General features: G+C 36.5%; 1 protein-coding gene across 3 annotated transcripts in view; it reads right to left on the reverse strand.

Moving 5' to 3' along the window:
- Nucleotides 1-395: 395 nt before the first annotated feature.
- Nucleotides 396-13780, reverse strand: part of SLC25A22 (solute carrier family 25 member 22) — a 48218-nt gene continuing 34833 nt past the window's right edge. For all 3 annotated transcript variants that reach the window (XM_072421673.1, XM_072421674.1, XM_072421675.1), the window contains 5 exons: nucleotides 12210-12328; nucleotides 11582-11738; nucleotides 9198-9352; nucleotides 7068-7143; nucleotides 396-4843 (listed from right to left, as the gene is read on the reverse strand). In XM_072421673.1, coding sequence (XP_072277774.1) covers nucleotides 4690-4843; nucleotides 7068-7143; nucleotides 9198-9352; nucleotides 11582-11738; nucleotides 12210-12328 — 661 coding nt within the window. In that variant the 3' untranslated portion in view covers nucleotides 396-4689. The remainder of the gene's footprint in view (nucleotides 4844-7067; nucleotides 7144-9197; nucleotides 9353-11581; nucleotides 11739-12209; nucleotides 12329-13780) is intronic.

Here is a 13780-nt window from a genome sequence, read left to right on the forward strand (position 1 = left end):
ATAATAAACATTCATTGTAAAGGTCCATTGATGCTATAGGCTGCTCCTATTGATTTTTGTAAGACATTTAAAGGCCCTTTCACACTTGTATATTCCACTGCCTTGTGTTAAGGTTTGTTGTATCAAGCAGTCTATTCCATTAGAATTGGCTGCCAACACAGTAACAAACCAGAAAACACAATTTCTCTGAGCTGCAAAGTGCATCATACAAAGTGCTAGGTAAACGGGTAAGTCACTGATTGTATTTACCAGGTTGAGGTACCAGGTGTCCTCCTGTTCAAACAGCTGTAAAAGTGCATAGTGATTCTATTCAATTATTAACAAGATGACTAACATAAGGCTGCAAGGAGTCAGCCAGACTTAAATATCTGGTGATTATCATTTACCATTAGCAATTATTTTTAAGGTGTAAAGTAATAAATATATGTTTATTTTATCTTAAGGCAACTTTGTTAACTGCTACGACTGGGTCATGTCTGGCAATATATAACATGGCTTTATTAATGACATAATGCAATTGTTAGTTAACTCAGATAATACCCTTTAAATAGTGACAACTGCCTAGTTCTGGTACAGACATGACTTCTACATAAAGTTACCACTTCTTACCACCACAACAATATGGTAGGTTATCAAAGAGAACAGAAAACGGAAAATAGAGTTAATATGCTGTGAATAACAATAATATTATAATGTTATATTGCACCTCTTATAGGAGAACATCAAACATGACAACATTCATCAGTGAAGTATACCAATATATAATAATGGTATTTCTATCCTAATTTACTATACATGGGAAAATCAATGGACTGAAAACCATTTACCAGGCGCTATGATCGAATAAAACATTATTTATAATGTTTGTTATTACCAATGTACATAAGAGCAGCCATATTTCCCTACTTTGTGCATGGCTTATTCATTGATACCATTGCAGGCCTAACAGATTAAATCTATAAACAAATTCTAGATCACGAAAAGAGCGTTGGTGATCAATTCCAGCAACAGTAGGAGCAAACAAATGTGGCTTCCTCTTCTATAGGAAACAACAATGCTTGTTAACTGGCCAGTGATACAGCAGGTCAGATCACAAAGTGATTTTGGGGGGACTGCTGCACACACGCTAGATTTTTGCCCAGGGCGATCACTTGTTAAATTTGTGGTCATCAATGGCTACATTATTCTAGCATCGGTATGCAGCTAAACAATATGTTCAGTTGTGTTTAACGATTGGTAGCCAATATCATGTGATCCAAGGTGCCTAGGCTGCAAGCAAAATGTTTTTATATTATTCATAGTAAGAAAGAGGTAGTGCTTCACCTAATAATGCAATTTAGTCACATTGATTTGTGCCCTGCTGATAACCACGACAGGGCCATGCAAACATAATATTACCTCCAGTCCTCATGAGGTATTATAAAAATCACCAGCATTGATTTTTGGTATGATTGTTTTTGATCAAGTCACACAGTCTGCTGGTGTTTGTGTTCAGAATAAGGGGTCTTATGCCACAAATTGGGTTTTCATTTTACAAGAGACTAAAATGTGTAGCCAAATGGTTATCCTAAGCAGGGCATATATTCTAAACTTTGTGCAAATCTGTTAGTTTCTCTGGTGGTTATTTAGAATTTCTGTCCTGGGTCTGGCTTTATTGGGAATCTGCAAGAGTAGTGGATTGTCAATTACAAGCCCCACATCTTCCTAAGGGGAAAACCCACGCCCTGTGCTAGGTGGCTGGTGGCTGCTGGTAAGATTGGCTGTGGGTCAGTCTGTGTACTGCCAATGCTAGCCAAGAGGCCGACTTATTTGTTTATGGAGTTTTTTCTGTTACTGAAACCAACGCCTGCGAGGGATGATTGCGGTTTCTGTATTTGACCAATAAACACCGGCAGGACCCCTAAAGTGAACTTGCTGTGTGGAGTTGCCTCTGTGCCATCCTAGCATTTGTTGCTGATCCCCACAATATATACGTAATATTCTTAAGATCTGCCTGCAGCTAAGCAGGTCCTATCAGTCTTCTACATGCCAGCTATGAAGGGTCAATCTAGAATCTTCTAACCAATATGATATCCTAGTTATGACAATCTCACACATTGATGATATGGAACATTAAGGTCGATCTTCAAGTATAGCACAATAAGTGGGTAAATTTCATGTAAAAGAAAGTTCTATTTTATGCACCCTCAGTATTTTAGCTTTGGCTCAATACTACAGCATAAGGACATATATATTTTAAAAATATCTTTTATACAAACCTATGGAGTTTTTAACGAAATATAAATAATAAACTAATACAATCACTTGCACACTTTTAGTGAAGTACACTTTGCTGCTGATGCTTGTGACTTTAATAACTTCTAAGGGGAATATTTATAAGGCAGCGGATATGACCATCAAACCAATGCATTGCAGGTGAATCTTTCAGGCAATGATTATCAATTGAGAATGTTTCGTGAATGTAACCTTTTCTGCAATATAAATATGCCCCTGGGCATAAGCCTCTCACGTACTCATAGACATTGGATGTAAGTTGTAAGAAACAATTGTTTATCTTTCAGCCTGCACAAGGTGTTACAGAATGAACAGACCTTTAAAACTGTCTAGTAAAATGCCAATCTTTTTCACTAAAAAGCTGTTAACAGCATTCACAAATAAAAAAAAATACTGATTTGACAAAATGTGGCAATTCCTTTTTTTGCAAGATTTTTTTTTTCTGTAACTTAGTGTTGTGTTCAACATTTTTACTGCATTGTACAAAAATGTAATTCAGTTTTGGTTACTGATGGCACTGTCAGACAACCTGAGCTGCAGTTGTTTACAGTGCCTTGATTTGACATTGAATCACATTTGGATGACAGATATATGCCCTATGTCTATGAGTGTCCTTAAAGGGTCAGTCCCTTAATATAGCAATTTCCAAGTCTTGTACAATTCCTTTTATGTGTTGAGGAACTCTGCCCATCACTGTTGAGTTCTGGGCAACTTCTGTGGCCATTACAGCATACCACTTTCCTACATATACTATAACAAAAATATAATAGTTTTATCCCAGTCCTCCAAGTCCCACCTATGGCTAAAATATCCCTTTTGGGTGGACTGACCCTTTAAAAAGAATCCCCTGCCACATGGGTCTGCAACACATTGCTGTTTTCACAGACTGCAAACATCTTTGGTCCTCTTTTTTAGTAGCTTTAACAATCAACACAATAATCCTACCAAATATTCCTAAATTGTATGGACCTTGCTATGAAAATCGTAATACGTAATTCTTCTCTGACAATATTTAAAATGTGACTCTAGACAAAACATTTTTCTTTCACTTCTTGTAATTTTGTTTTTGCTGTCTTAGTTCCAAATGGGAAGACTTACCCCCACTGACAGTCCCAGTGACCTCTATCTTTGGGACAGAAGTGACTGAAATTTCACACTGGGAATAAAAATTGGAGGTTGTAATAACACTTTCTTTTACTAAAAATAAGTTCCAGTTGATATTTGTGCCATCTTTGGTGCCCATCATTGCAGGAACAGGAAAAGAAATCCCTGCCCACCCCTTCCCAATGGGAAGAAAGACAGCAGGAAGATAAAACACAGATTATAATGCTTGTCCAATTTTTCCAAAGCAAAAAGTTTTGCTGAAAGTAAACTTTTAGTAGGTTTAGGTTGGCAATGTATCAGAGGTAACTGGGTTACACTTTCTTTTATGGACCTTATAAAAAAAAGTCTGTGTAGCCCACTACAACCAATCATTTTGTAGCTGTCGTTTCCTGACATGTTAAAAGCCAAAATAATATACAATATAGCCAAAATAAGACACATAAAATATATTATTTATAGGGTCCAATGTCTTCTACAACACATTATAAAGTGCCTTGGTAGCACATAACTGGCGTTCAGTCAATCTGACAAATATACCAATTTTAGGCAAAGGAATGATTAAAAACAGAGTCATAGATATAAAATATTGGTACAGTGCTTTGGTCCAAATAAGCAAACAGTAGGTCAATTAAGCTGTAAACTACATAAAAGAAAACCATTCTTTGTGTTGGAGTAAATTTTAGATTACCCTATTGATTTTTTGATTTTTTTTTTAAATTACTAGTTACCTTTTTGTCCTAGAACAAAATTACAGCCTATGTATGACATGTACTCTATCACATTAGATATCCTGACTGGATCAATCTCAGGTAAAACTAATACTGTTCATATAAAATTCCAATCACTATAATTATTTTTACCCCCTCACATAATTCATAAAAATGGCAAACAATTTAAATTTGCAAATAAGCTACCCATCTAAAATTAATGTAGATTTGGCCTTTCATGTAGGTATGTTGCAGGTCCATGCAGCAGAGATTTCATTAACAATATGATTATTAGCTCTAAAACCATCTTTTAAAATATTAAAATAAAATATATTCCAGCAACATAAGCAATAACAACCAGACACACTACAGCTTTCTTGCCTGTAAGGTAACACTGTGTCCTGCCTGCCAGTGTGGAACTCGAGCTGACTAGCTGAAAGGCTTAGCAGGTATTCAGGACTGATTGCATTGGTTTAAAAAGGTCTTCCAGCTTGTAAACCGACAAGCGACAAAAGGCAGGGCTAGGAAGTGTCCACACATGGGTTGTGTGGCAAGAGGAGCTGAAGTTAGGGTGCAACTAAACAAAGATAATCAAAGGTTGTCATTAATCGCGTTTGGAAGGTAAGAAGCCCAGAATAAATTCACCGATGCCTATAAAGTAGACGACTTGTGCAATGCCAAAAAGTGGAGCAATAACCAGGGCTCTGCAGTACGCCCCCTTCAGGAAAGCAGCAGGACCCTCACTCCTCCAGATCTTCCTGCAAAAAAAATTTAAAACATTTTACAGAAACAAAATTCAGGGACAATGCAACTACGGACTTTGAAAAGTGCTGCGTAATATGTGGGCGCTATATAAATACTAATTATTATTAATAATAATAATAATAATAATATTAATAATGCACAAAATCAGCAGGTCATTTCATTTTACTTGTCATTTTACTTGTTCATTTTACAATGTTAGGAAAGCAAGCAGCACTATTAATTTCATATATAAATATATTTTTATATATATATATATATATATATATATATATTATAAAACTTTAATGAACATTATTTCATCCACAATAGCACTGCACTATGAATCTCAAAAAGACATGGAACTAGGTGTAGTACTAGATAACTACATGTAGTACTGGGTGCATTTAGAACTTAAAACTTGTATTCTCACGTAAAACAAAACTATTCTTAATGCTAAAGATTTCTAGAATGTAAGGTATATGTATGTTTTTGTTTTCTATAAAGGATGGTAAAGCTCCTTTCCTACCTAAACCTGAACTCCAATCATATATAAATATGCCTTTTAATGTGCATTATTGTGCATTATTGTATTGGTAAATACAACTAACCTAAATAGCTTAATCTGCATAGGTTTTTCTGTGATGGTCTTCCATATTTTAACAAACTTACAATATTTATTACATATTATTTATTAACTTACAATCTGTACTTGGCCTTGCATCTTTGCTAATTAGGGAGCAATGGCAGTTCATAGGATTTATTGCTCCATCAAAGTACAGCCACATACATAAAATATGGGCTGATGTCTTTGTGTGCCTAAACTGCTCTTTACTCCCAGTCTGACCTACTTCATGATTAGTCCTTAGAAAGGCTGATTTATAATAAATGAAGGGAAGAACTCGAGTAGTTGTCAACAAAGTGCTCCTGACATTGTTATCCGAAGGCGAACAATGAAAATATAATACTAATTAGTTGTTAGGGGCAACAGCTCCATTTCCTTTGTCCTCAAAGTTCAAAAAAAATGTTTTTTTTTTTTTTAGTATTATTTCTGGAACACTTTCAGCTACGGCGAGAGGGTATGAAGAGAGGGTTGCAAAGGAAGGCCTAAAAAAACAATGAAGGAATTGCAGCATTCATAACTTTTGGACCTTTGGTGTAAGGTTATCTCCCTTGTATAAGAGCTATTAATGGTTTGCTTTGCATGGAGTCACTTTAATGGACTAAATGTTAAGGTTCATCAAGTGCAATCAGCCTTTCCTCTTAGCTGAGGTTCTTTTTTTGTTCTCTTTCCAGCTTTACAACGTTATTTTTGTACGCTGCACCCTTAAAGTCCCATTGGTTTGTGTTGTTGGTTAATGATTTTTGCTTGCACATTATTATATGGTTACATAGATCAGCAAAACTTTACATTGTTTTTTTAAACTAAATGAAAAAACCTTGAAAAGTGATAGTTCGCTTACACAGCCACTTGCAACGCCTATATTCCTTTAGAAAATCAATCCCATAATCTTGGTCAACATTGTGAGAGATCTGCTAACTTTTTCTGATACTAAGCACAAGTGCATACATAGTGAATGTATCAATCCAATTTATTTACCTTACTTTTCACATAGAATATGCAACATACTGAAAATTTTTTTTAAACAAATTATACTTATTTCTAATGATTAGCTATGTTATTTGCAGGGCTTTCTTGTGCTTATCATAGAATCAGTCCCCACAAACAATAGAATACTCCCTCAGTGTCCAAGGCTACGTACACACGTGAAATAATTGTCATTAGCAAACGAACTATTAACATCCAATCAATGATTATTGATGATATTTTAAATGATCGTATTGTGCACAATTTTGTACATGCTGAAACGATATGATCGTTCAAATTTAATCCACCAATATTGTACACACTCTAGATACGATCGTTTGAATGATGCAGGAAGGGACGTGTACCAGAGAAAGTGTACCACAGAACCATCCACGATCCATGAACAACTGTACACGCAATAGATAGCGAATGATCGTCACCCAATCAGATTCGCCGGGACGGTTTTTCATTTCCAGTGACATTCCTCATTCGTCTGCTAGTTGTTGTGCACTTTTTTGTTAACAATTATCAGATGATCAGTCGTTAGTCGTTCGTTTCCAACAATAAATATTGCACGTGTGTACGTAGCCCAATAGCCAGAGCCTAAATGAAGACAGCCATATGTGTGTATACATTAGATACATCAGATTTACCTGGCACAGTCTATAATCCCTGAGTAAATATCTTCATTGACTCCTCGCTGCAATGTTTGTAATCTTGTTTTAATCACTGGAAAAAAGGAGATTTAACAAACCAAGGTTATTTATATTGTTGATTATTACTAATCTAAATGTTTGCCATACATAATTTTTCTTCAACAAAAATATATTTAAATTATTTTCGATAATTCATCTTCTACACAAAAATGCTACAATATATTTTAGTTGTACCAACCCAGCACTGGGCCTTTGTCAGCCTTCAAGATAAAATGCATCTTCTCTCCCCCAGCATGTCACATATCTCTTGCTTTGCCTTGTGACCAGCATGCTTAAGATGTTACACTAGCTACTCTCAACTTTCTTCCCAATTTGCATTCTGACAGCTGATATATGGGGGGGGGGGCATTCTTCCAACTAGACTACAATGCAAATAGTATTTTAGAGGTTCCTTGGGTTAAAAAGGTTGAGAAAGACTGGACTCTCCCTATTCCCTGTGGGCTGTAGTAGTGGTACCACAATAAAACAGTGATCGCTTCCAATAAAAGCAAGGCTCACAGTGCTGGGGGGAACGCTTAAGAGGTGGATTGACAGCATGGTCCCCCACCTAGTGTCATGTGACTATATCGCAGGGTACCGACCAATCCCTTCTTTTATGATGTATCTTTTGAAATAAGAATTAGGACAGTCTAATGAACCCTATTTACTGTTGTACACTATAGACTTGATTTAATAAAGCTATCCAAGGCTGGAAAGGTTACACTTTCATCAATAAAGCTCGGTGATCCAGCAACCACTGGAATGGATCTGTCCAGGATTGAAAACGTTTGCTAACAAATAGCAAAATAAATCCATTCCAAGTGTTCTGGATCACCCAGCTTCACTGATGAAAGTGTATCCTCTCCAGCCTTGGAGAGCTTCAATTGATCAGGCCCTGTAAGTGTGACCTAAATTTAAAAAAATATCTTAGTCCACAAGACTTTGTAAACACCAGAATGATCTGGCTGGTAATGATAGGGAACTGCTGGAGCAGCAACCTGCTATACAGGTAAATATGTCTGACCATCTGTTATTTATATAGGGAAATATTAAAATTTTGTTCAGCACAAAACATAATCACTATGCAATCATTTTGTAAAAATATTAATTCTGTTTGTGACCTTTTTTTTATTTACACTCAGGCATTTATGAAAAACACTGATGTAATATCCTTCTTTCTCAGCAGTTCTGAACAAGGGAAATGTTTTTTTCCTAAAGTGCAAAATGTATTTTCACTGTTCTGCTGTGGTGTCAGCATATAGTGGAGAAGGTGAGCATAGACATTGTGCCTAATAACAAACAACAGCAAGCCTGCAATTTGGGCTCACTTTATTTAGTGCTCCTCTTTTCCTCCCATCAATTGGTTCTATGAACAGGACTTCAATTTCCATTCTGCTGACTACCAGTTGTGTGACCTGTACTACCTTCTGCAGCCACTGTCAGCAAGTGATCGGCTGATAAAAGAGGCGTTCAGTACATTATAAAAACCCTCCTCCATTATATGCTGTATTGCCTTGGTTCTTACTTCAGCTTAGTTATAATGTTGTTCAAAACAATTTAAATTCTTAGTAATTATACAAAGAAATGATGCTATTCCTAATTTATAGATTGTACAGGGTTAGGGTTCGAGCTAAAAATGTATCTGCATAAAGCCTGGCTCACATATGCCATGTGTGTTGTAATGCCCAGCAGCAAAGCATGACAAGAACTGCATCAATTTCCTTTTGTTTACCATTGCAAAACACAGAACATGCAGGACACCAAAGTGAGTTGTATGCCATTCAAAATGCACCAACATTCTTCACAGTTGTCTGCCGCCTAAAATGAATATCAAATCAGATGATGTTTTTTATTTTCAGTTCACTTTAGTTCCGCTTTAAGTCAAATCATAAGGTTTTTACATTTTTCATGTATCAAAGGTTTATGTGTAAACATCTGACTTGGCATCTCTCAGTGTACCTACCTGTGCCCTCTGATTTTTCCAATAGTGTGATTCAAGGGTGTGCATATGAAGGGCACAGGTGTAGGCCATAGCAGAAGGCTTCAATGCAATCTATAATCACCCGATCACTGCTCTATAAAACTTACCATCACATGGGTTAACAGCAACAGCAGCAGCGCTCCCTGCCGCACAGCCAGCAAGGAATGACACAAAGAATGGAGACTTCTCATCTGGACTCTTCTGACCAAGTTTGTTCAAGTTGGCAAAAAGGGGAAAATATATTATTGAAAAGGGTACATCCCTGCAAGGAAAAAAAATGATAAGGTTAAAGAGGATAAAACAAGTACAGTATGTGCACAAAGCAGTCTCTTCTACATTAATTTTCTCTTTACATATTATGGGGTTTTACAAGTGCTCATGGAGATTACTGATCCAGTGTGCCTGATGGCAATTCAAAAATGACAATTACTGATTTTGCTGCATTTTTGCTACAATGTATGTTTTACTGATAGCGCAGGTCTATAACAGCTTGTAGAACAATGATCTTCACACAAGTCTCTTTTTTTAATAATTCCAGTGTAAAGGCAGGATGAAAGGGATGTGGGGTGCATGTAGACACATATACAGTGATATCACTGTATGAAGGAAAAGAAAACAAATGAAAGTGTCCGATAAAATATGGAGAAGCCTACTAGAGAAGACCACATCCTCCCATTGTTCACCTGTGTTTCCAAAAGGTAAATTTAATAATGCACAATGAGGATCTTATTGCAAGTTTTCACAGTAGTAAGGAGCAGTAAAGTTGGATTTGCTGAACGCAATAAGTGGAGTCTCTCTGGAATAATATTTACCAATATTGGGCTCTCCCATGATAGTCTAATCGATCCAGTCTTGGAGAGCTTTAATACACCAGGCCCAATGTCCTAAACATTATAAATGTGGAGTGTTATGAGGGTTGCTGTTATATTTAGGTTTAGGAATCCGGGGATATTACAGTTTTACAGTTCTCATACCTTTCTTTTGCTGATAATGTGCTAAGTTATGGTGGCATTACTGTATGTACATCTTACTGTGCTTACTGTGGAATCTCTACCTGTTAAGTCTGTCCAGACTTTGTTACTGTATGATGTGACACTATATTTCCATAAAAATGTAAACAAAGAGTAATAAAAATGGAGAGGCCTATAAGATTTCTGATTAAAGAATGTGGAAACCAGTCATTAAAATGTATAAGCTTTAACAAGAATATATCATTAAGATATTGGTAATTATTTTAAATGTTTAGCTTTAATAAATATATATCTAAACCTTGCCATGAAGATCATTGTTTAGAAATGTCATAGTGTTGTCATATGTTTCCAAATAGAGACTAAAACAGCCGTGCTAAAGCACAATACACAGGCATTGTTTGTCACTATTAGGAAACCTGCACTGAGAAGTGGCTGCAATGAAACTGCAGAATATTAGAAGCTCTGAAATACAACAAAGGATAAAAGGTTAATATATAAAAGGCATTTTATTGCATACAAACAATTCATCTGTCATGCAGATCATCAGTCTCCTTACTTGGTTTACACAGAAATTAAAATGTTCTCTCCTATTCTATGTACATCAAAGAAATATTCTCCTTACAGCAGTGCCCACACTCAGTGTATGTTCTTATTTATGAAACTAATCAATTTAACCAGTTTAATGCCAGATTCCAGCCTTTAACAAAGCCAAATATCCCATGATTCATTGTATTATGTACAATGAATGTGGGTATTACACTTGTATTCTCTATACAGGCACGCTAGGGTGGCTACAAACAATGGTGTTTTAAATGGAACATAAATTGTAGCCACAGGCATTGAAAATTTGCAATTCTCTGCAAAGAAAAAAATGTATTTATGGAGAACTAATTAATTTAATACTTTTGGATCACAACAGTGACATAAAATAAATATTATTTTCTTATGTTTTTTTAAATTTAGTGACACTTTAACAGCTCTAACAGTAAATGGGTAATGGTTTGCATTGGTAAAGTGTATGGGTGTGTGGAGCCTAATGCTGCTTTTACAAAAAAATCTAAAAAGTGTTCTAAAGTCTTATCCTGCCATTAAGTGACAGGCACGTTTTCAGGTTTTGATTACTATGATGCAATTTTGCGGTCTGGCTTTAAAAGTTATTGCAATCATTGACAATAGATAAAGGTGTGAATGAGGAGAGACAGTGTTGCAGAATGACATAGCACGAGCCTGGCTCAGTTATTCTGTATTGGCAGGCAGTAGCTCGGTGTTCTTTCTGTTCCATATTTAGAATGTTGCTATTTTATCTGTGTCCATCAGTAAGTGTGTTTTGTATCCAAGACAAAGTGTTGTTCTTAATCTGAGCCTTGTTTATAGCCTTATGTTACAATTTGTACTGTGTACTACTGCGGTTACAGTCCAGATCATACAAACAATAGCTGATTTACCTTTTCTATTTATCTAGCCAAATATACATTTTTTTCTGAATATGTGTACAGTGATCGTATTCATATTCTAGTCACCTTAGAATAGTTGCTCCCAGACCTTTGTACAATCCAGCTATTCCTTTGCTACGCAGCAGTTCTCTGGAGATTGCCATGGCTGTGGGCCGTACGAAGCTGGCCTCTGCTGCGCCACTGTTTGCACCAGCCTGGCTGGCCATGAGCTTCCTCTGGGCAGCTGTCAAACACAAAAATTAACAAGGTTACAGGGAGTTATAGGGGTAATAACCAGTTATAACTTTGTGTTTTTTTAAATCATAGATTGAATAAACTGGAATTCGGAATGGAATATTGAATGAACCCCAATGCACACAAAGTAGTGAAGTGTTAGAAATGTACCGTATTGTAATTTTATTAATATTACGTGGTCAGCCAACATTAACTTTGCAACACCAACTAATCTGCACCATTCCACCTTGCATGCGGTATTCAATGCCTATGCCGACACCAGACGGTTTACTTTAAAAGGAGAAGGCAGGGGGAGTATGAGGTCCCTGCTACATCCTCCTTCAAAGAAATAGTGGTTGTCCCTGCTTAGTTGGTGGGAAGGCTGGGTGAAGATGAGATTGGTGGCAGGAGAACAATGACAGATGAGTTTATTTATTTTTTCTATAAAGGATTTGTTCTGTATGACTGTTCTCTGAATTACCCAATCTTCCTGCATCCTGCAGCTGGATCTTCAGCATCTCCATAGGGGTGGTAACAATTACTTGGCATGTGCCAGCACCACAACCAGCCAGCATCTCCTTCACCAGTGTCAACTTCTTCCTGTATAAGGAAAAATTAGTACTTACTTAGTAATTACAATAAGGCATACTGTTTCTCATGAACTTTAATATATGGGTATATTAATGTTTTGCAAATAAATCCAGTAAAGTGGTGTTTTTTAAGCTTCCAGTCTGTTATAAGACTATTATTTCTATGGTGAGGGGTACACTGGCAATTTACAATCACAGAACCTGAAAAGTCTCCTAGAGAAGAGAAAAGGCCTTTTTAGTACTACCGCAGGAGATTCATGGACAATTGTTAGGAGATTGGTCTCATTAATCTTGCAGTACAAGCTACATTAAAGTCTATAGTGGAGAGAATAGTAATGACTTTCACTTTCTGCCACGTATTTATATTGCAGAATTACACGTTGGTGTAGGATCGATTACTTAAGAGTACAGCTGCAAATTTCTTGTGTAGCAGTTCATATTAATTTTATGTAAAGGAAATGATTGATCACCTAATCTTTAACCCAGGTCTACCATGGCCATTAAATCTTTGCTACTGAATGATTTAATCACTTGTTTGCAATCACCTCATCTGTAGCAAGTTGAAATAAACATGCTTTCAATGAGCTGGTTGGGTGGTTAAATCCCTTAGTGAAAAAGGTCACTAAAGGTCACAAAACACTGGTCGATGCGAGTACAACCAGGTAAATGATCAATGGCTCAGCTCACTGGTATCTCACTGGTAGTTGTGTCCACAGCCCTGCGCTACTCTCCAGAGTGGGTGGGTTCTGTCCATACAGGGGACAGAACCACGGACCACCAAAATTTTCTTGCAGACAACTAATGGTCCATGGACCACGGATTAGTGACCGCTGCTCTAAAGTGTAATGAAAACTGTCAAGGAGCACTTCTTATAGACCATTTGCAAAACAATTGCAGCAATTATGAGTACAGATGTTTACTATATCAGCAAAGCTTTCTTGGAGCCTATAGTATACTATCAATTTATATTAGCTTGTTAAAGTTGCAGAGTACTTTGGTGACTGTTTGTAGTGCTCAAATGTGCAAAGGACAGGCATTCCCAATGAATGTTTGATCAAAAATCAATTAAAATTTATGATTTGGATCAGTATCCAAACATTCTCTAAACTTATATCTAATCTAATAAAATCTAAAAATAAAAATTTTATACTTTGGTGACAACATGCTGCAAATGAGACAACTGCTAAATCTATTAAGAGACCGGAATCTTCTGTGCAGCCCTAGGCTACGTACAGAGGTCAGATGATTGTCACTTGGTGTGCTTGTCTTGGAATGAAATCTAGTTTGTGTACAATAAATAAAAGAATAATTTATAGCGCATTCCTTGTATATTTGACACCCAGGTTTGGCCTTCCCTTGCATTCATGACTGCTATATTGGGGGTCATTGGAAAAAAAAATGTCACTGTCACATTTAAAGCCCATCAAAGGGTCATTTGTCTTAGTTGACAGTTGACATTCAA

Source organism: Pyxicephalus adspersus, chromosome 9, assembly GCF_032062135.1.
Source record: "Pyxicephalus adspersus chromosome 9, UCB_Pads_2.0, whole genome shotgun sequence".
NCBI lineage: Eukaryota > Metazoa > Chordata > Amphibia > Anura > Pyxicephalidae > Pyxicephalus > Pyxicephalus adspersus.